The 27,538-nt window shown below is 47.1% G+C and overlaps 1 protein-coding gene across 1 annotated transcript in view; it reads left to right on the top strand.

Moving 5' to 3' along the window:
• LOC126412963 (ankyrin repeat and SAM domain-containing protein 1A-like) overlaps positions 1 to 27,538 on the top strand; it is a 611,160-nt gene that overhangs the window by 396,630 nt on the left and 186,992 nt on the right. Inside the window, exons 6-7 of the mRNA XM_050082855.1 lie at positions 9,031 to 9,257; positions 13,788 to 14,046. Coding sequence (XP_049938812.1) covers positions 9,031 to 9,257; positions 13,788 to 14,046 — 486 coding nt within the window. The remainder of the gene's footprint in view (positions 1 to 9,030; positions 9,258 to 13,787; positions 14,047 to 27,538) is intronic.

Raw genomic sequence — 27,538 nt, 5'->3', positions numbered from 1 at the left:
CCAGAACTTACAACTGTTTTAACGGTGGTACCATTAATCCACAAGCGATTTTCTTAGGTCAGAGAGTTAAGGGAGCTAAACTTATTGCCAACTTTTCTCGGTATATTATCCTATATTTGCAGTTCAACTAAATTGTTTGCTACACCGATGACGGCAGCGTGCGAAATTTAATTAGCATGTTGGTCCCACTTAGGGCCTTACATCAACGGTTCACATCACGTGATATACACGTAGGCCAGGAGGTAAGCACTGTAGACATCACACCCCGGAGGTGGTCATAATTATCTTACTCAAAAGTTTATATACAGGATGTCTCAAACCTGTTCGATAAAAATTATGTAGACGATAGACGATCCGTTTTGAGGTAAGGAACCAGAAGTCCTACTCGTACATAAATATTTCAGGCAGGACAAAGACTTGAATGAGCTCGGCGTGTGAGGTATGTGTTTGTAAACTGTTTGTTTTACAACAATCAACATCCTCGTTTTTCCTGTGTCAAACGTTGAGTTTACCACTGTATACAATTCATGACTGGTTGTCGAAGACGGAGCATTACTTGTTAGAGAGCATTGCAGTCTTGCCTCTAACGTATGGAGCATCATCATGCAGTGTGCGAAAACTGTACTGATTACCGAGAGGAGTTTTAGGGATAGTAAGTTACGAGAAACAGCGTCATTCCAGACAAAAAATGTTTCCAGTGTACACAACACAGAACTGTATGCAAAGCAGAATTTTAGGAGATGATAGTGTGTGCTGTCGGAGAAGATTCACCAATGATGATCTGTCAACTTGCCTGTGAAATTCGTCTTTTAAAGAATACAGTGTGGAAAGGTGGGTGGATGAGCAATCACACGCATATCATAATGTGTGCAAACGATGTGGCCAGATGGTTTGAACTAAATTTGTGTTCTGTCAATGGATTATGTTGTAATGAATATTTTGCGTCTGGCTATTGCCACTTTGGACAGTTGCTGCGAGCTTCTGTCCCTGCTGTAGGAGCTAAAGTCTCCATGTCAATAAAAAGCTATTTATTTACGACCATCAGTTTCTCATCTCAAAGCACACGGTCTAGAATCATCTATCATCTGTGAAATTATAATCCTAAAGGTTTGGGACATCTGGTAGAGAAGCTCCATCGCTCTGAATCAGCTGATTCAGTGTCCTGAAGAGAACAGTAAAAGTTGGATCGAATGTCGGCTCTTTACTTTACAGAGAGGTGACCAACTCCCAGTTCTGGTTCAAAATGGTTCAAATGGCTCTGAGCACTGTGCGACTTAACTTCTGAGGTCATCAGTAGCCTAGAACTTAGAATTAATTAAACCTAACTAACCTAAGGACATCACACACATCCATGCCCGAGGCAGGATTCGAACCTGCGACCGTAGCGGTCGCTCGGTTCCAGACCGTAGCGCCTAGAGCCGCACGGCCACTTCGGCCGGCCCCAGAATAGTCAGAGACTGCCAGATTGATGCAACTACTACATCGTTGTTGCAACTTTTCTTTTGCATAAAAAAAAATGATCATGTGTTATTTAGAATCAAAACAGCTCTCGCATTATGTTGCACTTCTTTAATATCGTCAAAATGATGACCCTCCACTTGTATCTTCAGGTTGAGATACAGCTGCTAAACGGAAGCGACCATGTCAAGGGAACAGGAAAGATGATTGCCTGACCGAAGACAGGGTTTTCAATTTTCCAGACTCGACTTGGGATTTGTGTGAAAATACATTGTCTTCGAAGAAAAGTATCGCTTTAATCAACTTTCCACGGCGTTTCATGTTAATTACTTCGTTGAGGTGGTCGAGGAGCATGGGATAATCGTCACCAATTATGCTACAGCCCTAACGTAGTCCACCAATAGCGTAAGGTCTTTGTCACAAAAAACAGTTGCCTTCAATTGTTGGGCTGATTTCTGAAAGCGGAATTTCTCCAGGCACGGAGACACCTTGTGGTGCCATTCCTGGTACTGTTCCGTGGACTCTAGATCATTAATGAGGAGTCAGGTTTCATCCTCACCCTTAGAAGCAGGATGTTCCTTGTAACATCAAAAGGAGTCAAAACAGTTCTGCATGTTTCATCTGTTGCATTCATCTCTTCACTGTTCAGTATTTCGGCACTCATTTCGTTTAACAATGAAATCAGCACGCCCGTGGATTGTGTCCATTACCTCGGCTATCTTGTTGGATGATATTCACCGGCGAAAAGTCAGCTTACCGACATCATCGCTACTTGACGGGGCTGCTTATGTTGTGGGCCGCCCATTTCTGGGTTCATCTCCATCAGTGAAGCACACACTATTTCAAAACTAGACACCCACGATTTGATAGGTTTTCCCCTGGTATTCGTAATGGGACGAAATCGAAAAATGTGTGTGCAGTTTAGAGTGTATGCCTTTGGTGTGCTACAAGATCATTATTGCTCACAATGTATGTAAATGATGCATGAGGTTGTCCCAAACGATGCTGTTGTCTAGAAGGAGGCCCCAGTGCCGGGTGACTGTAGCTGTTAACTCTACACGTAAATAAATGTAAAGTATTGTACATAAGCAGGCGACGAGTACCATTATTGTTCGCTTACGCTATTGGCGAAGGAGTAACAGTCCAGAGCGATGTGAAGCGGAATGACAATATCAAACTAACTAGGGTTCGCCTCGGTAGCTTCGCTGTCAGCGTGGCGGATTGCCAAGCGGAGGGGACTGAGTTCGATTCCCGGCCGTGTCGGAATTTTCTCTGGTCGGCGACTAGACGATGTGCTGTCCTTACGTTCATATCGTCATGATTGACATTCTATTATTGAGATGGATGAATAGGCACGTCCCGAAAGCCAATAAATGAAAACGAAGAGCGGCGCGTGTCGTCTAGCGATCGTTTAGTAAGCGCGAGAGCGTTTCGGAAATGTACAACAAAATCGGGTGGCATTTACAAGAGAGGCGTGGTTCAGTGATGAAATTCTGAGAGCGTAGGTCCCAAAAGCTCCGGCCAACAGATTACTTCCTACAGTATGTCTATTGCGAAATGACGACGAGGACAAGATCAGAAAAATTAGAGCTCATACAGAATTTTATCGGCAGTCATTCTTTCCATGCATCGTTCTAGAATGGTACAGAGGAGGAGGAGGAGGAAAATAATAGCGGTACCGTTGGGTGACTCGAGGACTACAGCTCTAGATCTGGAGGTAGTGTTCGTGGTCTCTCAGTGTGAATGTCCTTGGAAAAAAATGGTTCGAAAGGCTCTGAGCACTATGGGCTTAACATCTGTGGTCATCAGTCCCCTAGAACTTAGAACCTAACTAACCTAAGGACATCACACACATCCATGTCCGAGGCAGGATTCGATCCTGCGACCGTAGCGGTCACGCGGTTCCAAACTGAAGCGCCTAGATCCGCACGGCCACACTGGCCGGCTAATGTCCTTGGAGAACGGTTTATTTCCGTATAATGTCATACAAAGTTCATGTTGTTTTCTGCTTTAGGTGCCGAAACGTGTTCGAATACATAGGAAAAAGATATACATTCTGTTTTTTCAGATGGCGGAGTTTAAAAAAAAAAATTCTCAATCACGGGAAACAAGCGTCAGCAGGAGCTTCCAACGCCTGCAAGATGATTATTTCTCAGGTTACTCTCATCACTTCTGTTGTCTAAATTTTGCGACCCCAACAAATTGTACCTATCATTTTGATGTTTGCATCTGCTTGAATGTTTTGGCCTTATTGAGAGAATGATTGTACATCCACTGTTTGAGTTGTTCATTAGATGCAGTGTCCACGTACTGCACCCACAACGCACTCTCAGTCACTGTTATGTTCAGAAATTCCTCTTTTTCTTCATGTAGTGCTGAAGGAATGTGAAGGCCGAGCTCAATCTTTCTGTTTTGTGAACATAGATTAGACATTTTGACATCCACCATGTATAAAATTTATGGTAACCTAATCTCTTTGTGACAGTGTTAAAAAGGTTTGTCCTTGAAATCTTAGGAGCATTTTCATGAAGTTCGGAAATTGTGAACATAACTCTCGCACGCACAATTTTGTCAGCATGTTGTCCATATTCATCAGTCACGTTTGAATGTCTCCCTCGGCCACTTTCATTACGCACATTTGTGCGACTAGCCTTGAATTTTTTGCATTATTCCCTCCAGCACTATCACCCATAACTCCATCCGCAAACACACGATGCAATCGACTTTGAATGTCGGCGGAATTGACTCCTGCTTGCAGGAGGCGATTTACACCATGTATCTTGTAACTGGCGAGAGAGACAATTAATTTGTCCATTTCATTCGCTTGCTGCTTACTCAGTGATGAGCACTCTAGTTAGTTAGATTCATGTTCCATGGATCAATTTGCACGATAGATCATAATGATGTGAGAAGAAAAATTTTAGATTCACATTGCAAATTAAATAGTGACTTCCTAAGTCCTACCCACCACCTTCTACACATTACAGTAACAGAAATTCTTCTGTGTATAGAAGAAGTTGTTAAGAAGAAATTTAGTCAGTTTGTTTTCAAATTTTACTTTACTTTGCTGTTTTCCGGATTTTATGTCACTGGGTAAGTAATCAAAACTTTTTGTTGCGCCATAGTGCATCCTTTTTGTGCTGAAGACAGTCTTACTGTGGAGCAATGAATGTCATTTTTCCTTCTGGCACTGTGATTATGTGCATCAGTGTTCCTTTTGAACTATAATGGAATATTTACAACAAAGTTTGTGAGGGAGTAAATATACTATGAAGCAATAGTCACAATGGCCAACTCCGTAAACATATGTGTACAAGGTGATCGAAGGTGCACCATATATTATTCTTACAGCACGTTTTTGCGCCATGAAAACTTTCTTTCTTAACGATGGTTACCCCAGATCATTATTCCATAACACATTACTGAACGATAGTATGCAAAATACGTGGACCTACTGATTTGTATCCCCTCAAGATTTGCAGTGCTTCTAAGTGCAGATGTGGCCGAACTGTGTTGTTTTAGGAGTTCCAAAATGTGTTTCTCCCCGGATTAAATTCTCATCAATATGGTTTTGTTTTGTTATTTCATGATTGTGAAGTCTGTTGAGTGAACATGTCAATGGCATTCTCAGTAGAGCAACCTTCTAAAACCCAGACTGTGATTTGCTAAGGATATTATTGTTGCTAAGGTGAGATACTGTTGTAGAATACATAAGCTTCTTAAAAATTTTGGAAAATGACATCAGCAGTGATACTGGTCGGTAGTAACTGACATCTTCCTTATCACCTGATTGAGACAATGTCACATTCAAGGTGTCTTTTTTTTTTTTTTTTTTTTCCAACTGGGCAAGAAGCAACATGAAGGTTAAAAGCATTTGTTCCTTTGTAATAGGCAATCGGAGATAATCTATGTGTAGAAGTATGAAACCGGAATTTACCTCTAGATGGTGCTAGCCGTCAGTGTAGGGCTCGTGAGACCGCGTCAGCAGCGCCATCTGATTCCTGTAACGACTTTTTAAATCCGTAAACATTTGTAGTTTTGTGCCTACGTACTACGATTTGCATTGGTTTACTGTTATCATTTGAAGGAAAGTGCTGCAGAATCGCATCGAATGATTATCGAAGCTTTCGGCGAACATGCTCTTTGGGAATCAGTGTTTCGAGTGGTTCAAAAAATTCAAAAGAGGTGATTTTTTCGTGAGAAACGATGAGCGCGGGAATACCTTAAAAGAATTCGAAGACAACGAAATGCAGGCGTTATTGGATGAAGATGACACTCGAACTTCACAGGAACTCGCGGAACGTTTGAATGTGACGCAGAAAGCCATTTCTCTTCGGTTGAAATCTATGGGAAAGGTGCAGAAAGAGGGAAAATGGGTTCCGCGTGAACTGAATGAATGGCGGCAAGCAAATCGAAAGACAGCTTGTGAAATGCTGGTCTTCAGATACAAAAGAAAGTCGCTCCTCCATCGAATAGTGACAGGCGATGAAAAATGAATATATTTTGAGAATCCTAAGCGTCCGAAATCATGGGTGAATGCAGGCAAACCATTGACATCCACTGCAAGACTAAATCGCTTTAGAAAGAAGACAGTGTTCTGTGTCTGGTGGGATCAGAAGGGTGTCATCTATTATGAGCTGCTAAAACCTAGTGAAACCTTCAACACTGATCGCTACCAACATCAAATGATTGATTTAAATCGAGTATTACCTGAAAATTTACCAGAATATGGAAAAAGGCAACACAATCATATTACTCCGTGGCAACGCCCCATTACACAGCAAAACGGTCAGGTAAATGATCGAGGCGTTCAGTTGAGAAATACGAGGGAATGCGACTTATTGTCTGCAGCGAATTGACGCATGGTGCAGGGAATGGCAATTGAATCTCAATGTAGACAAGTGTAATGTGCTGCGAAGACATAGAAAGATAGATCCCTTATCATTTAGCTACAAAATAACAGGTCAGCAACTTGAAGCAGTTAATTCCATAAATTATCTGCGAGTACGCATTAGGAGTGATTTAAAATGGAATGATCATATAAAGTTGATCGTTGGTAAAGCAGATGCCAGACTGAGATTCATTGGAAGAATCCTAAGGAAATGCAATCCGAAAACAAAGGAAGTAGGTTACAGTACGCTTGTTCGCCCACTGCTTGAATCCTGCTCAGCAGTGTGGGATCCGTACCAGATAGGGGTGATAGGAGAGAGAGAGAGAAGATCCAACGGAGAGCAGCGCGCTTCGTTACAGGATCATTTAGTAATCGCGAAAGCGTTACGGAGATGATAAACTCCAGTGGAAGACTCTGCAGGAGAGACGCTCAGTAGCTCGGTACGGGCTTTTGTTGAAGTTTCGAGAACATACCTTCACCGAAGAGTCAAGCAGTATATTGCTCCCTCCTACGTATATCTCGCGAAGAGACCATGAGGATAAAATCAGAGAGATTAGAGCTCACACAGAAGCATACCGACAATCCTTCTTTCCACGAACAATACGAGACTGGAATAGAAGGGAGAACCGATAGAGGTACTTAATGTACCCTCCGCCACATACCGTCAGGTGGCTTGCGGAGTATGGATGTAGTACACTCCTGGAAATGGAAAAAAGAACGCATTGACACCGGTGTGTCAGACCCACCATACTTGCTCCGGACACTGCGAGAGGGCTGTACAAGCAATGATCACACGCACGGCACAGCGGACACACCAGGAACCGCGGTGTTGGCCGTCGAATGGCGCTAGCTGCGCAGCATTTGTGCACCGCCGCCGTCAGTGTCAGCCAGTTTGCCGTGGCATACGGAGCTCCATCGCAGTCTTTAACACTGGTAGCATGCCGCGACAGCGTGGACGTGAACAGTATGTGCAGTTGATGGACTTTGAGCGAGGGCGTATAGTGGGCATGCGGGAGGCCGGGTGGACGTACCGCCGAATTGCTCAACACGTGGGGCGTGAGGTCTCCACAGTACATCGATGTTGTCGCCAGTGGTCGGCGAAAGGTGCACGTGCCCGTCGACCTGGGACCGGACCGCAGCGACGCACGGATGCACGCCAAGACTGTAGGATCCTACGCAGTGCCGAAGGGGACCGCACCGCCACTTCCCAGCAAATTAGGGACACTGTTGCTCCTGGGGTATCGGCGAGGACCATTCGCAACCGTCTCCATGAAGCTGGACTACGGTCCCGCACACCGTTAGGCCGTCTTCCCCTCACGCCCCAACATCGTGCAGCCCGCCTCCAGTGGTGTCGCGACAGGCGTGAATGGAGGGACGAATGGAGACGTGTCGTCTTCAGCGATGAGAGTCGCTTCTGCCTTGGTGCCAATGATGGTCGTATGCGTGTTTGGCGCCGTGCAGGTGAGCGCCACAATCAGGACTGCATACGACCGAGGCACACAGGGCCAACACCCGGCATCATGGTGTGGGGAGCGATCTCCTACACTGGCCGTACACCACTGGTGATCGTAGAGGGGACACTGAATAGTGCACGGTACATCCAAACCGTCATCGAACCCATCGTTCTACCATTCCTAGACCGGCAAGGGAACTTGCTGTTCCAACAGGACAATGCACGTCCGCATGTATCCCGTGCCACCCAACGTGCTCTAGAAGGTGTAAGTCAACTACCCTGGCCAGCAAGATCTCCGGATCTGTCCCCCATTGAGCATGTTTGGGACTGGATGAAGCGTCGTCTCACGCGGTCTGCACGTCCAGCACGAACGCTGGTCCAACTGAGGCGCCAGGTGGAAATGGCATGGCAAGCCGTTCCACAGGACTACATCCAGCATCTCTACGATCGTCTCCATGGGAGAATAGCAGCCTGAATTGCTGCGAAAGGTGGATATACACTGTACTAGTGCCGACATTGTGCATGCTCTGTTGCCTGTGTCTATGTGCCTGTGGTTCTGTCAGTGTGATCATGTGATGTATCTGACCCCAGGAATGTGTCAATAAAGTTTCCCCTTCCTGGGACAATGAATTCACGGTGTTCTTATTTCAATTTCCAGGAGTGTAGATGTAGATTGTCCAGACACGGCCCCGTCCGATTATCATATACTTGCACGTTGTCGCTGAACAACGGTTCAATTGGTATGAAAATATACGAAAATGGCTCGCTGACTGGTTCGCTTTAAAAGAAGAAATGATTTCATAGACTGCCGGAGAGGCGGGAGAAATGTAGAAACGGCAGTGGAGATCATTTTGAATGAAATATTGTTTATCAGTTTGAAACAACAGACGTGTAATTGTTGCAACTAAATTCCTGTTTCATACTTCTACAGCCGGTATATATTTGTCCTGGATACATAGCAAGATATTAGGTACTCGTATGCCTTTTTTCAGTTTTAATTCGAAGGGGTCAAAGCCAGGAACTTTTAAAACCCCTGTTTTTGAGTAAGTATTTTTGTAGTCTTAGGGAGGCGACAAAAGTGCAATTGCGGCCGCTTTTCGTCGGAGGCGCGGTGGTAGCCGCTTGTAGATGCGAGCTGCTGCTGCTGAATTGGTACGGTACGGTACGGTGTGGTGTGGTGTGGTGTGGTGTGGTGTAGCGAGGCGGCGGGTGCCGGTGTGGTGTGCAGGGCGGTGGTGGGCGTGCTGCTGGCGGCGGGCATGGCGGTGAACGCGCGCACCGCGGCGGGCACGGCGCTGCACGAGGCCGCCATGTACGGCAAGCTGGAGGTGGTGCGCGCGCTGCTCGCCGCCGGCGTCGACGTCTGCGCCCGCGACCAGCGCCGACACACCGTCATGGAGCTGCTGGGACAGTTCCCCGCGCACGTCACGCACGACATCGCCGCCATCATCAGCCGTGAGTGTCTCTAACTCTGTCTGTGTGTGTTTTTTATTTCCCAGGTGCTGATCCAACGGACGTGGCGGGGGGGGGGGGGGGGGGGCGGAGGGAGGAGGGAGGCGGTTCAGGGGGTTCATGACCCCCTCCACCAAACATCATTTTAGTAGAAGCATTTGTAAGTTTCAATTACTAAAATATTCCGAGCTATTATGTCATGGCCGAGGGGATTAACTTTAAAACCCGAGGTTTCGTTCCCACCTGCGGAGGACATTTCGCTAGCGACCCATGGTGTGAAACGGACATGCATCAAAGCTACGATCCTCCTTGAAAACGTCCTCCGCAGATGGGGACGAAACGTCGTGTTTTAAAGTGATTCCTTTCGGCCACGGTATAATAGCCCGGTATATTTTATTAATTGTGACAATTCCGGGCATGGAAGCTTAAATTTTACATTTGTATGTTTACATTTATATGTTTGTATACACTATATGTGAAAAAGTGTTCGGATACCTGTTAGTGGACATGTATATGGAATGTGTCCACCCTTCACCTTGGTGAAGGCTTGAACCCTGCATGGAACGCTTTCAGTGACGTGTCTGAATGTCTGTGGTGGAATAGCAAGCTCATTCTTCCTGAAGAGCCGACAGCCGAAAGTAGGGAAGGTAGGTAGTGATGTTGAACACTGGAGTGTGGAACGAAGACGGCATTCTAACTCATCTCAAAGGTTTTCCTTCGGAATCAAGTCGGGACTCTTTAAGAGGGCAGTCTGTTTCAGGAATGTTGTCCTCACAGACGCTTCTTTATTGTCATGATGATTCAATCATTCATCGTAGCCGCACAGTTCTTCTAATGTATGCGGTACAGAATGCTGCTATATATATATTCATATCTATCCGCACCGAAAGACCCCTATACCGTGACCCCACCTCCTTCGTATTTCGCTATTGCCACTGCACACGGTGACAGGTAACGTTCTTCAAGCATATGCCAAAAGCAAACCCTCCAATCGGGTATAGCGTGATTCGTGCCTCCAAATCACTCAATTCGGTCATCCACTGCCCGTTAGCGTCGCTCTTTACACCAACTCCAGTGGCTCTTAGCAGTGAGAACAGAAATGAGAGGCTCATGAGAAGCTGCTCGATCTTTGTGCCTCATCCTCCTTGATTCCTTACGCACAATCATTGTGCCAGTTGGATTGTTGGCAGAAAATCGCAGCTCGCGAGTGATTTCTTGCGCCAGTTCATGCGATTTTTTGCAACCATCGTCCGCAATCTCTACGGCCCCTCTCCGTCAGTACTTGAGGCCACCTGATCTTGGTTCAGCTGTAGATGCTCCTGTGCGTTTTCTGTTCGGTCATGTCATCAACAACCGATTTGGGCAGCTATGGAAGGGCCTGATAGACTTTGGTGAAACGTTAGAAATCAACGAGCTTTCATGATCCCTACCTATTCCCGTGTTGCCGGGTCTCTCTCTCTCTCTCTCTCTCTCTCTCTCTCTTTTTTTTTTTGCCCTGTCCGACTCTCGTCACATGTAGTGATTGATTCTGGATAACATAGAAGAGTCTGGATACTTTGAGCAAGTAATTTATGTAAATTTCCAGATTTCACAAGAAGTTAGCTTGAAAATGGAAGAGAATTCTAGAAATTACAAGCTACATTTGATGCAGCATACTTTGCAATTGCTTGACTGAGGGCTAGCCCTGACCAGTAACACATTGAGCCAGGAAGGATTCTCTTTCACAGACTGACGGTACCTGCTGTCTTACATAAATCCGACACGATGCAGTAGCCCACATGCAGAACCGGCATACCACAGGAAATTGAATAAGGGAAGATGGGAGTGAGACACTCCACCAAGAAGAAGAAAAACGAACAGAAAGACTGACTTCTCAAAAGTAGACGAAATGACAGAAAGAAACAGCATTCCGTTCACTTAAACCTTTGCATAAGAATAGTTTGCAGAACAGTGATGATAATCGTAGTGCTTAGTGATATGCTGAAAATGGTAAGTCCAGCTTCGATTTTATATTGTATATTATGACTTTGTCACAGCTGTAAGTCTTTGTGCTACAGTGATACGCAGAACGTAAGAACGAAAGTAACTTTCGCATGATGTTCACTGCCAATTAACATATCTCGATGAAACTTGGACTGTACATAGAAAAAAATCTGCCACAGTATAGTACAGAAGGTAACTGAAGAAATGTGCAGTGCGACAAAAAAAAAGACGAATAGAAATGACAGTTTTATTGAAAGATATGATTAAAGTGGTATTCATTATCGTCGCCTGGACGTTAAAAAAGGCTGGATATTGTTCTTAATAGAGCGTGTGATCGCCACGGACGACAGTGCATTCTCTGCAACGTGCTCCCACGCTGGCCACAGGGTTGGAAAGGAGCTCTCGTGGTAGGCGTTGCATTTCTCCACCAGCGCGGTTGACAACTATTTGATGTTCGTTGCTACCCATTTATTTGCTGCAATACATCTCTCCAACGCATCCCACACGTTCTCGGTGGATCTGAAGTCGAGGGGGGGGGGGGGGGGGGGCAGGCCAGGCCAGTCCATTCGCCGAATACCCTCTCGTTCCAAGAGCTCCTGCACCTGCACAGTCAGTTCGATGCGGTCGCGAATTGTCACCCATAAAAAATGAAGGCTGGGCCGAATGCACCCCTGAAAAGACTCTCATGTGGAAGGACTACACTCTAACAGTAACGTTCTGCGCTGAGTGTACCGTGTACAAAAATCATGTTCAGTACGGCCATGCAACTTTTGGTTCTGTACACCATAACACCTGGACTACCAAAACGAGCATGTTCAGGACGTACCGCCATATGGCGAGAGGTGGGAACACTTAATGCACCGGGGAACATGGTCGAACATGATCCTCGGGGACTGGAACGCCCTACCACAAGAGTTGCTTACCAAGTTTGTGGCTAGCATGCAAGTACATTGCAGAGGATGTACTGCGTCGATGTTGGATCACACGCCATTTTAAGAACCATATCCCGTGTTTTGTAATATTTATGGGACTATCACGAATCGCTGTGATATCAATGTAATTATTGCCTTTGATTACGATAATGATCGTTATCATGTCACTACAGGACATATTTTGGACTGCTGGCCCCAGAAAACAAAAATTGTCTTTGAGAAAATGTGTCATTTTTGTTCGTCTCATTGCGTATTTGTTTCATTTACCTTCTGTATTATACTGTAGTTGTCCTTTCTATGTATGGCCCAAATTTCATAGCGTTACATTACTTGGCAGTGACAGTTCACCCAAAATTAATTTCATCCTTTCATTTTGTCTACCAATATATCAAGTTCCTTAAGTAAATTGCGTGACATATATCCTTCTTAGATTCTCGGAAGAATGGCTTTCAAAAGTTAAATTTCTTGGACGTAATGATAAAGCAGTGTACTAAGAACTTACGTAAATGTACGTTAAAATTGAACGTGACCGTAAGTTAAGTTTGTTGGGTGGTAGTGAGAGACAATAACAGAACCGAAATATGGGTCCATGTCTGTAATAGTGCCTCAAACATCTTAACTGTCCCCTCACACTCCACACACCTGTTGATTTCGTACTTCATACTCCACTCCCCTCATGCCATAATATACGGCAACCGACTGTCACCCCCTAATAGTATATGATTTGTTACACTTTTCCACTGTTGCTCCACATCCGAGGAGGACGCAGATCTGTTCGGGGGGGTATATAGACTTGGTGGTGCAACCTGGCCCTTCTAGTCGTATTGTACGGCCCTCCGTGAACCATTCTGCACACACCCGTTGCGCTGCCGAAACCCTTCGTCTCACACGAGCAGCAATTTCCCGGATGGATGCATCACATTCTCTCATGGCAATAATGCACCCTTTTCCAGAGTCACTAATTTGATGGTAAGCTTCGCGTATACGTCTGCGAGGCATCCTGCACGTCTGCTCAAGTCACACGGATCCCTTACCTTCGGTTTGTAGCGACAACGAGAACCGCAGGCACATTTTACCGACAGGTGATGGAGTGCCACGATGTCGATGTTAACTTCGACATGGTTCAAATGCTAATCATTTCTGCAGAACATACTAATGTACACGTCGTGTGAATACGAACATCCTATCATTAGTCGTTCAAAGTGTTCTGTATTTTCTGAACATAAGTGCAGTTTCATTTGATTAAAGTATCTATGCCTGGGTTTCAGGCAGGATCCCACGTTTCGTTCGATGCTGAAATACTGTTCCAGTACAGTTGGAGAACCTGTGCAACGGTGTTAGATGTTACGGGGAATACCATGTGGGCCGAGTCATGAATGGGAATTTCTGATGAGAAGGGAGGTGTGCTAGGGTAGTCCGTGCAGGTGGGAAAAACCGCTGTGCCAGGGCGGCGTAGTGGTTAGCGCATCTGCCTAGTGACCAGGAGACCCGGATTCTAAACCCGGTCTTGGCAGAAACTTTCATTCGTCATTTCAGAATCTACTTCTTAATGCTGAGCAGCGTCATGTTTTTCACTAACGCGACGTGACTCCGCTTGTGTGCTGTTGTTGTGCGGCAGGACACCGCGAAACCGGGGGCGGCAGATCGGGCAGCGACGACCTGCCGCCCATCCCTGTGCCGGACACGTCGCTGGGCAGTCCCTACGAGAACGTGCGGACGCCGGGCCGCGGAGGAGGCGGCGGTGGGGGCGGTCTGCGGGGGCAGTCGCCCGCCTCCTCTCCCGGCACGTCGCCCACGCACTGGCACTACTACCGCGACGCCGACGGCGCGCCCCCGGAGCGCGAGCGCCGCGTCTCCGGCCTGTCCAGCGCCTCCGCGTGAGTATAGCTTATCAGCCCGAGCTTGCGTACGGGATCATTGCTGCTCCCTGACACACTTACTTACAGTGTTGGCCAATGTAATTGCAACTCCAAGAATATAACGAAATATTTATTGTGTGTATATAGTGTAATAGAGAGAATACACGTTAAAATTTGTAGATGATGATGATGGGGTTTACAGGTTTAGTACAAAGAGATGCAACACGTGGTACATACAGGTACGTCATCCAGCACCACAGTTTATCAGTCGTTTTGGCTTACAGTTGGTGCCATGCCAGTCTCTCGCCAACACACGATTAGATAGTTTCAGTAGTGAGAGTTCTGGAGAACGTGCTGACCACGGCAAAAATCAAACACCCTCTTTATCGACGTAGGTCAGGACAACAGGGGCTACAAGCCGGTCTTGCGTTATCTTGTTGAAATATAATGTCACTTATATATCGAAAATACATCGCTCTGAACATATTAGAAGCGTAACGGCTACTGTCCAACTTACCGGCTTTGCGAACCGGAGGTGATGTTATCTACTCATTGCCAACTCATATCATCACGTCAGGTGGTGGCCACATATGACAATGACGAATGCATTCTGGGAACGTTCGTTCTCCTCGCAGCTTTCACACAAGCACAACCATTGTGATATCTACATCTACATTTATACTCCGCAAGCCACCCAACGGTGTGTGGCAGAGGGCACTTTACGTGCCACTGTCATTACCTCCCTTTTCTGTTCCAGTCGCGTATGGTTCGTGGGAAGAACGACTGTCTGAAAGCCTCCGTGCGCGCTAGAATCTCTCTAATTTTACATTCGTTATCTCCTCGTGAGGTATAAGTAGGGGGAAGCAACATATTCGATACCTCATCCAGAAACGCACCCTCTCGAAACCTGGCGAGCAAGCTACACCGCGATGCAGAGCGCCCCTCTTGCAGAGTCTGCCACTTGAGTTTGCTAAACATCTCCGTAACGCTATCACTGTTACCAAATAACCCTGTGACGAAACGCGCCGCTCTTCTTTGGATCTTCTCTATCTCCTCCGTCAACCCGATCTGGTACGGATCCCACACTGATGAGCAATACTCAAGTATAGATCGAATGAGTGTTTTGTAAGCCACCACCTTTGTTGATGGACTACATTTTCTAAGGACTCTCCCAATGAATCTCAACCTGGTACCCGCCTTACCAACAATTAATTTTATATGATCATTCCACTTCAAATAGTTCCGCACGCATACTCCCAGATATTTTACAGAAGTAACTGCTATCAGTGTTTGTTCCGCTATCATATAATCATACAATAAAGGATCTTTCTTTCTATGTATTCGCAATACATCACATTTGTCTATGTTAAGGGTCAGTTTCCACTCCCTGCACCAAGTGCCTATCCGCTGCAGATCTTCCTGCATTTCGCTAAAATTTTCTAATGCTGCAACTTCTCTGTATACTACAGCATCATCCGCGAAAAGCCGCATGGAACTTCCGACACTATCTACTAGGTCATTTATATATATATTGTGAAAAGCAATGGTCCCCTAACACTCCCCTGTGGCACGCCAGAGGTTACTTTAACGTCTCTAGACGTCTCTCCGTTGATAACAACATGCTGTATTCTGTTTGCCAAAAACTCTTCAATCCAGCCACACAGCTGGTCTGATATTCTGTAGGCTCTTACTTTATCAGGCGACAGTGCGGAACTGTATCGAACGCCTTCCAGAGGTCAAGGAAAATGGCATCTACGTGGGAGCCTGTATCTAATATTGTCTGGGTCTCGTGAACAAATAAAGCGAGTTGGGTCTCACACGATCGCTGTTTCCGGAATCCATGTTGATTCCTACAGAGTAGATTCTGGGTTTCCAAAAACGACATGATACGCAAGCAAAAAACATATTCTAAAATTCTACAACAATCTACGTCAGAGATATAGGTCTATAGTTTTGCGCATCTGCTCGACTACCCTTTTTGAAGACTGGGACTACCTGTGCTCTTTTCCAATCATTTGGAACCTTCCGTTCCTCCAAAGACTTGCGGTACACGGCTGTTAGAAGGGGGCCGGTTCTTTCGCGTACTCTGTGTAGAATCGAATTGATATCCCGTCAGGTTCAGTGGACTTTGCTCTGTTGAGTGATTCCAGTTGCTTTTCTATTCCTTGGACACTTATTTCTATGTCAGCCATTTTTTAGTTTGTGCGGGGATTTAGAGAAGGAACCACAGTGCGGTCTTCCTCTGTGAAACAGCTTTGGAAAAAGTTGTTTAGTATTTCAGCTTTACGCGTGTCATCCTCTGTTTCAATGCCATTATCATCCCGGAGTGTCTGGATTTGCTGTTTTGATTTAACGTAAGACCAGAACTTCCTAGGATTTTCTGTCAAGTCAGTACATAGAATTTTACTTTCGAATTCACTGAACGCTTCACGCAAAGCCCTCCTTACACTAACTTTGACATCGTTTAGCTTCTGTTTGTCTGAGAGGTTTTGGTTGCGTTTACACTTGGAGTGAAGCTCTCTTTGCTTTCGCAGTAGTTTCCTAACTTTGTTGTTGAACCACAGTGGGTTTTTCCCGTCCCTCACAATTTTACTCGGCACGTACCTGTCTAAAACGCATTTTACGATTGCCTTGAACTTTTTCCATAAACACTCAACATTGTCAGTGTCGGAACAGAAATTTTCGTTTTGATCTGTTAGGTAGTCTGAAATCTGTCTCCTATTACTCTTGCTAAACAGATAAACCTTCCTCCCTTTTTTTATATTCCTATTAACTTCCATATTCAGGGATGCTGCAACGGCCTCATGATCACTGATTCCCTGTTCTGCACTTACAGAGTCGAAAAGTTCGGGTCTGTTTGTTATCAGTGGGTCCAAGATGTTATCTCCACGAGTCAGTTCTCTGTTTAATTGCTCGAGGTAATTTTCGGATAGTGCACTCAGTATAATGTCACTCGATGCTCTGTCCCTACCACCCGTCCTAAGCATCTGAGTGTCCCAGTCTATATCTGATAAACTGAAATCTCCACCTAAGACTATAACATGCCGAGAAAATTTATGTGAAGTGTATTCCAAATTTTCTCTCAGTTGTTCTGCCACTAATGCTGCTGAGTCGGGAGGTCGGTAAAAGGAGCCGACCATCAACCTAGCTCGGTTGTTGAGCGTAACCTCCACCCATAATAATTCACAGGAACTATCCACTTCTACTTCACTACAGGATAAACTACTACTAACAGCGACAAACACGCCACCACCGGTTGCATGCAATCTGTCCTTTCTAAACACCGTCTGTGCCTTTGTAAAAATTTCGGCAGAATTTATCTCTGGCTGCAGCCAGCTTTCTGTACCTATAACGATTTCAGCTTTGGTGCCTTCTATCAGCGCTTGAAGTTCCGGTACTTTACCAATGCAGCTTCGACAGTTTACAACTACAATACCCCCCCCCCCAGGGGGTCCACAACTCTTTTGTGGACACGTGCGTAGCGAGCACCGGACCCCGAGCTAATGTGGCCCTCCTTCCTTTCCGGGCTGCATACCTTCCCTTCCCTTTCCGCATCCTTCCCCGTCCCCCATCTTGGCCCCCCCTCCTCACCTCTGGCTCTCTCCTTCCCTTTCTCCCCCTCTGGGAGTATGGTTTGTGCCTACGTCCGGAGACGGACGCTCGAAACTGTTCCAAATTCCTTGCTTTCTACACTTGCAAGTCCTCGTCTTTCCTCTGTCCTTCTCTTTTCCTTCCCTCTTCTCTTTGCCCTTTTCTCCGCTGCGGCGTTTGAGACCCCCTCTTCTTTCCTTTCCCTTTCTCTTTTTTCCTCCCTGTGCGTGTCTGAAGGCCGACCCACGCACTTCCATGCGTAGCCGGGTGTGACCTGAGGTGTGAACAATCACCTAAGGCGGGTGTGCCTTCAGTGAGGGCCCCCACAAGGGAGGAGCGCGCCATCGGAGACGCCGGTAATCATGGGGGATTCTTCCGCAATGGTTTCCTCACCTTCCACTATGTCTGCTCACAAACGTAAATTCACTGAGTCTCAGCCACAGACGGTTCTTCCATCGTTGCCACAGTTCCTTGTTGTTTCTCGGTCTGACGAAGGTCACGACTTCTCCACGGTCAACCCTTTCATTATTCAGAAAGGTGTCGACGCAATTGCAGGTCCTGTAAAGTCTTGTTTCAGATTACGGAATGGCACCCTGTTGTTAGAAACACACAGTGCCCTCCAGGCTCAAAAATTGCTGCATACTTCTCTGCTCCACACCTTTCCTGTCCGGGTGGAACCGCACCGTACCTTAAATTCCTCGCGTGGAGTCGTTTATACACGCTCCCTCGATGGATTGTCTGACGAAGAAATTCAGCACTACCTGACTGACCAGGGCGTAACGGCTGTTCATAGGGTTATGAAAAGGGTTGACACGAACATCATTCCAACCCGCACTGTCTTCTTGACATTTGACAAAGTTCAACTCCCATCGAAAATCAAAGCATTCTATGAGATAATTTCCGTTCGCCCTTACGTCCCAAACCCTACGCGTTGCTATCGATGTCAGCGGTTCAATCACACCAGCCAGTCCTGTTCCAATCCGGCCAAATGTGTTACGTGTGGCAAGGATGCCCATGAGGGTGCTTGTCCACCTCCATCCCCTCGCTGCATCAACTGTATGGGTGACCACGCTGCTTCCTCTCGAGATTGCCCCGTTTTTAAGGACGAAAAGCTCATCCAGGAAATAAGAGTGAAGGAAAAGGTGTCGACCTTTGCTGCTCGAAAATTATTCGCCAGTCGCCAGCCCACCGTGCCTCAGAAAGGAAAATACAGCACTGTCCTTGCTTCTCCTCGGCCAACAAAGGAGGCGGCCACGCAGACCTGCGACCTCACCTTTAGTACCACGGTCGTCAGATCGGCCAGCGCAAAGATCGCCCGTTCAACCTCACCACTTTCGCCTGCCCACTCTATGGCTCACCCTTCGTCGGGTTCTGCTAAATCTCGAGGCCAAAAGTCAGACGCCAAGTCTTCGAAAAAAGAGCATACTCGTGAAGAGTTTTTACGTACTGCAACTTCACAACCATCGGTTCCTCCTTCATCTAAACATCATACTTCCAAGAAGGCTACAAAGAAACACAGTTCCTCTCCTTCTCCGCCAAGGCGTGTCCCATCTACAGCACCACCTGGCGGAAATCGCCCTCGACCGTCTTTTGTGTCGCCGAGGCGCACTGCTGGTGGCCGGTCAACCGGCCGATCGCTGGTGGCAGGAGCTGCTCCTGACCAACCTATGGATCAGGATCTTCTGCCTTCGACTGAATGCCATTCCATGCTGTCGGTCGCAAGCTCTGAGCAGTCGTTGAGTTGACAGCACCCTTGGTCACATTCCTCCATTTTCTGTTCACCCTATGTCCATTATCCACTGGAATATCCGCGGTATTCGAGCCAATCGGGATGAATTGTCGATCCTCTTACTATCCTACTCGCCGGTCATCTTCTGTCTTCAGGAAACAAAGCTGCGTCCCCATGACCGCTTTGTTCTCCCTCATTTTCAGTCCGTCCGATATGACCTCCCCTCTGTTGAAGGCACTCCAGCGCATGGAGGACTCATGATTCTTCTCCATGATACTCTCCATTATCACCCAATCCCCTTAAACAGTTCCTTCCAAGCTGTCGCCGTCCGTCTTTCCCTTTCTGGATACACGTTCTCTCTTTGTAAGGTATACATTCCTTCGTCCACACCAATGGCACGAGCTGATCTCCTTCATCTTCTTGGTCAGCTTCCACCCCCCTATTTGCTGGTTGGGGACTTAAATGCCCACCACCCGCTTTGGGGATCTCCACATCCTTGTCCACGTGGCTCACTATTGCTAGACGTCTTCCACCAAGCGGATCTAGTTTGCCTCAACACTGGGGTCCCCACATTTTTGTCTGCCTCCACGACAAATTTATCTCATTTGGACCTTGTGGTCGGTACTGTTCCGCTAGCTCGGCGCTTCGAATGGTTCGCCCTTGATGATACACACTCGAGTGACCACTTTCCATGTGTTTTTAGACTGCAGCCTCAACTGCCATATATGCGCTCGCGACGCTGGAAGTTTGCCCAAGCCGATTGGACACTTTTTTCGTCTCTAGTGACATTCGATGACCGTCGCTTTCCCAGCGTCGACGATGAGGTCACACATATTACCGACGTTATTCTTACAGCTGCGGAACGTTCAATACCACGCACCTCCGCATTGCCCCGGCGCCCCCCAGTTCCGTGGTGGAACGAGGCATGCCGTGACGCAATACGTGAGCGGCGACTTGCTCTTCGCATTTTCCGTCACCATCCAACTTTGGCCAACTGTATCCGATATAAGCAGCTCCGTGCGCGATGCCGTCGCGTCATCCGCGATAGCAAGAAGGCAAGCTGGAAATTCTTTAGTAGTTCATTTAACACCTTCACTCCCTCCTCGGAAGTTTGGAGTCGGCTTCGACGGTTCTCAGGCGCGCCTAGTTTCTCCCCGGTCTCTGGGCTCACTGTCGCGCATGATATCTTAGTGGACCCCGTCGCAATTTCTAACTCATTGGGTCAGCACTTTGCTGAGATTTCGAGCTCTTCAAATTACCCGCCAGCGTTTCTCCCGAAGAAACGTGCAGCGGAAGTGCGACATCTTGCTTTCTCCTCTCAAAATCACGAAAGCTACAATACTGTTTTCTCCATGCGGGAACTCCAACATGCACTCTATTCTTCTCGCTCCTCCGCCCCAGGTCCGGATGGTATCCACGTCCAAATGTTGCTGCATTTAACAACCCATAGTCTGCGTTACCTCCTTCGCCTTTATAATCGAATTTGGACTGACAGTACCTTTCCCAGACGATGGCGGGAAGCTATTGTCGTTCCCGTTCCGAAACCTGGAAAGGACAAACATCACCCCTCTAGCTATCGCCCCATTTCCCTCACGAGTAGTATCTGTAAGGTTTTGGAGCGTATGGTGATTTACCGTTTAGCTTGGTGGCTGGAATCCCGCAGTCTTTTAACACCAGCCCAATGCGGATTCCGAAAGCATCGTTATGCAGTTGACCATCTTGTTGCTCTCTCCACTTATATCATGAACAATTTTCTCCGGAAACGCGAAACGGTAGCAATATTTTTTGATCTGGAGAGAGCATACGATACCTGTTGGAGGACAGGCATCCTCCGCACGCTGTTCTCTTGGGGCTTTCGGGGCCGGCTGCCCCTTTTTCTTCGCGAATTTATGGCAGAGCGCACATTTAGGGTGCGGGTGAACACTACTCTCTCCCGTACTTTCCGTGCTGAGTGTTGTACTGTTTGCCATCGCCATAAATCCAATTATGGATTGTCTCCTTCCTGATGTCTCGGGCTCCCTCTTTGTGGACGATTTTGCGATCTACTACAGCTCTCAACGGACCAGCCTTCTTGAAAGACGTCTTCAAGGATGTGTCGATCACCTCCACTCGTGGAGCATCGAAACCGGCTTCCATTTCTCACCCAGTAAGACCGTTTGTGTTAATTTTTGGCGACGTAAGGAGTTTCTTCCGCCCTCCTTACATCTAGGTCCTGTCAACCTTCCGTTTTCCGACGTCGATAAATTCTTGGGTCTTATGTTTGACAGAAAACTGTGCTGGTCCTCCCACGTTTCCTATCTTTCGGCTCGCTGTCTGCGTTCCCTTAACACCCTCCGTGTCCTGAATGGTACCTCCTGGGGAGCGGACCGAGTGGTCCTTCTCCGCCTCTATCGTACCTTGGTGCACTCGAAATTGGATTATGGAAGCATAGTCTACTCCTCTGCTCGGCCGTCTATTCTTCGGCGTCTCGACTCTATCGACCACCGTGGATTACGTTTAGTGTCTGGAGCTTTTTACACCAGCCCTGTGGAAAGCCTTTATGCTGAGACTGCTGAACCTCCGCTGTCCAATCGGCGAGCAGTCCTTTTGAGTCGTTATTCTAGCCATCTGTCTTCCATGCCTGCTAATCCAGCCCATGACATTTTTTTCGGCGCCTCCTTTGATGTAGGGTATGCAGGCCGCTCCTCCTCCCTACTACCCCCGGGAGTCCGCTTCCGTCAACTGCTCCATTCTCTTTCCTTCCACTTTCCTAAAACCTTCTTGACAACTTGGGGTACAGCACCGCCTTGGCTCCGTCCCCGGATCTACTTGCTCCGTGACCTTTGTCAATTTCCCAAGGATGGTACCCCTACACTTGTCTACCGTCGGGCATTTGCTGCTCTATGTGCACAAATGACGGACGCCATATTTATTTACACCGACGGCTCGAAAACATCGTTAGGTGTAGGGAGTGCCTATATTGTTGGCGACACCCCAAATCACTTTCGGCTTCCCGACCAGTGTTCGGTTTATACTGCGGAGCTTTACGCTGTTCTCCAGGCTGTCCACTACATCCGTCGCCATCAGCGGATACAGCACGTAATCTGCTCAGATTCTCTCAGCTCTCTCCTCAGTCTCCAAGCTCTTTACCCTGTGCACCCTCTGGTCCACCGGATTCAGGACTGTCTGCGCTTGCTCCACCTTGGGGCGTCTCGATGGCGTTCCTCTGGCTCCCGGGACACGCCGATATCTGTGGGAATGAGGCGGCCGATATAGCGGCCAAGGCTGCAGTCTCTGTTCCTCGGCCAGCTATTCAGTCGCTTCCCTTCACCGATCTACGGAGCGGTTTATGTCGCAAAGTTGCTCATTTATGGCATGCGCATTGGTCAACACTTCCCCATAATAAATTGCGGGAAGTGAAAGCCCTTCCTTGCGCTTGGACCTCTTCCTCCCGAACGCGTCGACGGGAGGAGGTAATTTTAGCTAGACTCCGGATAGGGCACTGTCTTTTTAGCCATCGACATCTTTTAAGCGGCGATCCTCCCCCACTCTGTCCCCACTGCTCTCAGCTGTGGACGGTAAGACACTTTTTAATTGAATGCCCCTATTTTAATCCGTTACGCTCCCGTCTACAGCTATCGCCTGATCTATCGTCGATTTTAGCAGATGACACGCGCTCAGCCGACCGCATTCTCCAGTTTATTAGTGACAGTGAAATGACGTCAGTCATTTGAAGCTTTTTTTGGGGACAACCAACCCCTTTCTGTAGTGGATTTTTAAGCACTCCTTCTGCTTTTAGTTTCTCAAATTTTATGACTTTGTTCCCATTGCTGCTGGTTTTAAATTTCGGTTTTTTACTGTTTCCTAAGTCACGGGCTGGGCGCTAATGACCATAGAAGTTTTGCGCCCTAAAACCAAAAACAAAAAAAACTACAATACCGATTGCTGCTTGGCCCCCGCATGTCCTGACTTTGCCCCTCACCCTTTGAGGTTGCTGCCCTTTCTGTACTTGGCCGAGGCCATCTACCCTAAAAAACCGCCCAGTCCAGGCCACACAACCCCTGCTATCCGTGTAGCCGCTTGCTGCGTGTAGTGGACTCCTGACCTATCCAGCGGAACCCGAAACCCTACCACCCAATGGCGCAAGTCGAGGAATCTGCAGCCCACACGGTCGCAGAACCGTCTCAGCCTGTGATTCAGACCCTCCACTCGGCTCTGTACCAAAGGTCCGCAGTCAGTCCTGTCGACGATGCTGTAGATGGTGAGCTCTGCTTTCATCCCGCTAACGAAACTGGCTGTCTTCACCAAATCAGATAGCCGCCGGAAGCCAGAGAGGATTTCCTCCGATTCATAGCGACACACATCATTGGTGCCGACATGAGCGACCACCTGCAGATGGGTGCACCCTGTACCCTTCATGGCATCCGGAAGGACCCTTTCCACATCTGGAATGACTGCCGCCGGTATGCACATGGAGTGCACATTGGTTTTCTTCCCCTCTCTTGCTGTCATATCCCTAAGGGGCCCTATTACGCGCCTGACGTTGGAGCTCCCAACTACCAGTAAGCCCACCCTCTGCGACCGGCCGGATCTTGCAGACTGAGGGGCAACCTCTGGAACAGGACAAGCAGCCATGTCCGGCCGAAGATCAGTATCAGTCGGAGACAGAGCCTGAAACCGGTTCATTAGACAAACTGGAGAGGCCTTCCGTTCAGCCCTCCGGAATGTCTTTCGCCCCTTCCACACCTCGAGACGACCTCCCACTCTACCACAGGTGAGGGATCAGCCTCAATGTGGGCAGTATCCCGGGCAGCCACAGTCGTAGTCCGATCGGGGGATGCGTGGGACGAGCTGGCCGTCCCGACAAACCCCTATCCGGACCCCCACAGTGATGCCCATTGGCAACAGCCTCAAGTTGTGTGACCGAAGCCACCACTGCCTGAAGTGGGAGCGGAGGGATGCCAACTCAGCCTGCATCCGAACACAGTAGTTGCAGTCCCTATCCATGCTAAAAACTGTTGTGCAAAGAACGTCTGAACTAATCTACAGAGAGCACAAACAATTCGACACAAAATTTAAACGGTTATTAAAAGACAAGATTGCCTAGTAAATGCAGTAATTCTGCTACTTGCGCACTGCTGACACACTGCTCGGCGGCGGAAGGAGACTACGCGATTTTACACTATTCAGGTACTAAAACGCGATGCTACAACTCTCAAATACTATAATACGCCCGAAATTTATGAATTAAACAATGCAAATACCAAAAACACGCAAAGAAATTAAAAATTAACTGCAGCTGCTTACTCAACGGCGGCAGAACTGAGTCTCGTCTGAAAAGACGATGTGGTGCAATCATGTACCCAATGTTGCGTTGAGGAAGGCCACAACAGTGGTCGTATTCTGACAGTCTGTGTTTCTTCTGACTGCATACCCTGTCCGTGTGCAAACTTGACCTACTGAAACAAGCCTCGTATCTGGTTTACACTGCGTGACATGGTTGTAGGATCCTGCACAGTTAAGCGTACAAGGTGTCCCACCTCTCGGGCCCTAGTCACGTGATGCCATTCAGACCATGTATAGCGTTGAGTATACCCATCCTATAGCTATCGATTCGATTGTCGCATCACAGTCGTGGGGTCGCAGCCAACACGAGCAGCAATATCGCGGAAAAATAAACCACAGTTTCGACAGAGATAATCCTGTCGCTGTCGAATTACTACATACGCTGGTACATACTTTCCTTTCTTACGTGAGGCATAACACGGTCTTCCCACATACAACGAACATTCAAATGCAATTTCTGAAGCAGAAACCCACTTGTGATGTTTCCTTATATACGGATTGTGTATGGCATAGCTCAAGCTTACCTTGCAGTGAAATGATCATTTGAATATCCAACCTTGTAATACACCCATGTTAATTAGACATTTGCTGCATGCCGCCTTGATGCTGTTGCAAAATTTTATGATCAGCTTTGTACTTACTTACGTACTTACTTACTTACCGACAGACTGACTGACTGGCTGACTTACTTACTACATACATAATTAATACAATGACCACTGGAACCGAAATCCGTCTCTAGCCCTTGCTTTCTTTTTCTGTCCCTTTGGCCTGCTTGTCTTTTATTAGCTTAATAATGTCTTTGTCACCTTTGTTTTGTTTTTCTACTTGCATTTATCTTTCCATGATTCCTTTCAAAACTTCCATAACAGTCTCTTCATCTTTTCACGTTACATGCTCGTACGTTTTTGCCTAACTTTTACTACTATGTTCGACGCTACACTCGTTTCCCCCTACTCTGTTTTCCTTCGTCTCCGCACATCTTATTTTATAATGGGTGATACGATCTGATTTAAAACCATTAGTGTTTCTTTTTTTTATCCAAGTACTACCCAGTTTCCTTATGTACACTTCATCTTGTTTATTCACAAACTTCGGCGGAGTAGCCGCAGATGAATACAGCGTGAAACTTTACACTGAGAGACGCCCACCTCCTCAGTGATTGATTTTCTTGAAGTTTATTAATTGTCGTCCCACACGCTTGCTTTACCCTCTGCTGAAAAGTCTCCTTAAAACAAACGGCAGTTGTGGGAGTGTCCCTGTATGAATTGGGGACACGTGTCTGCGACGTTTAGTACGCCATGTGTATGAGGGAGGAGTGTCCTGGGAATTTACGACAACCTGTGCACGCCAGAGTTTCCGACCTGTCTTTCCTGCACTTTCATAAGGAATGCTCGAGGAACCATGTGATATGGGACTGGGGCTACTTAGGCACTCTTTTGTGAAGGGTCGCATCAGCCTTGATTGCATAACATCAAAAGTGCAGCCTCAACAAAAAAAAAAAAGCAAATTGCTCAATTTCCCATGAACAGCCTGACAAACAAGCAAACCTAAGTTGTTTAATGATTGTTAAAGCCACAGCATTTTGAGTCGCCCCCCTACAATGCGAAACCAAATTTCAGGACAGCTATGCGTAACAGAAATAAGTAAACGTCTGCTTGAAGTTGCAACTATATTGCTTGCTGAGCACTGCAAAGAAAATAAAAGAAATGAATCGTCGACTGCTCTGTGGTACGTCTCCGTCCATGACATTATAAAGCGAAGATCTGAGTATAGAATTGTAAGGCATTTTTCATGAGTATCTCGCAAAGAAAGTTTAGCAACACGTGGTTACAATACGAATCAGTCTTTGTATCAGGTGTGATTTAACGTAGTTCCCCTTGCAGGAAGAAGGTAAAAAAATAACATGTGCGTCGATAGGAACTAGAGGATATTACTGTAATTTTCCACATGATTATAATGCGCTGCTTTTGTATAATAATGTTATCAGTATAGCAGCAACAGTTATCCGGAGGCTGCCGTTGTTTGTTAGTTAAACATCGATCAGTGAGAAGTGTCGTAAGGAGCGGGTCTTTTCGGGCGCCAAACCAACACGGGAGTGGAAACCTAAAAGTAGCCTTTCCTCCCCTAGAATTTGCTGCCCTCGAGGACAACTGTTTCGTAATACCAGGTCTATTTGTGAATGCTACCCCGATAGAAGTTTCGCTGGACCAGCTCCTTCAAGGAGATCTGCGCTAGTATGTTAATCCACACTTCTTGTCCGCATCGTGGATTATAGATGTACCTCCGCTCTACCTGATATCGTTTCGATCAGGCAACAAAAGAACTTGACTACAACAGCAGAAAGCGATTGAACTACATTAGTTGTCTGGAGAACTCGGTCGAGTTCTCGCTCTTCTGTTGCAGAGTAGACGTTTATTTATCATATAAAACTTCACGTGTACACTGCATCTGCTTTGCGACTGAGCTGGGTCTCATATACGACACACTTGACGCAGTTAATCTCCAGTTGCCAGCTAACGATACATATTTCTGAGAAGACATCGTTGCTTTCACTTTCGACTATAATTATAATGTGTTTTCTACTATTGGGCAATTTGGGCTGTTATGCCAAATGGCACAAATTTTATACGACTGTGGTACTTGCGCAAGGCCAACAGCCTTGCCGCAGTGGTAACACCGGATCCCGTCAGATCACCGAAGTTAACCGCTGGTGGGCTGGGCACTTGGATGGATGACCATCCAGTCTACCTAGCGCTGTTGGCAAGCGGGGTGCACTCAGCCCTTGGAGGCAAACTAGGAGCTACTTCATTTAGAAGTAGCGGCTCCGGTCTCGGAAACTGACTTAGGCCGGGAGAGCGATGT

The sequence above is a fragment of the Schistocerca serialis genome, chromosome 7 (assembly GCF_023864345.2).
Source record: "Schistocerca serialis cubense isolate TAMUIC-IGC-003099 chromosome 7, iqSchSeri2.2, whole genome shotgun sequence".
Lineage (NCBI taxonomy): Eukaryota > Metazoa > Arthropoda > Insecta > Orthoptera > Acrididae > Schistocerca > Schistocerca serialis.
The sequence above is the reverse complement of the archived record's forward strand: the minus strand, read 5'-3'. Positions and strand labels throughout refer to the sequence as shown.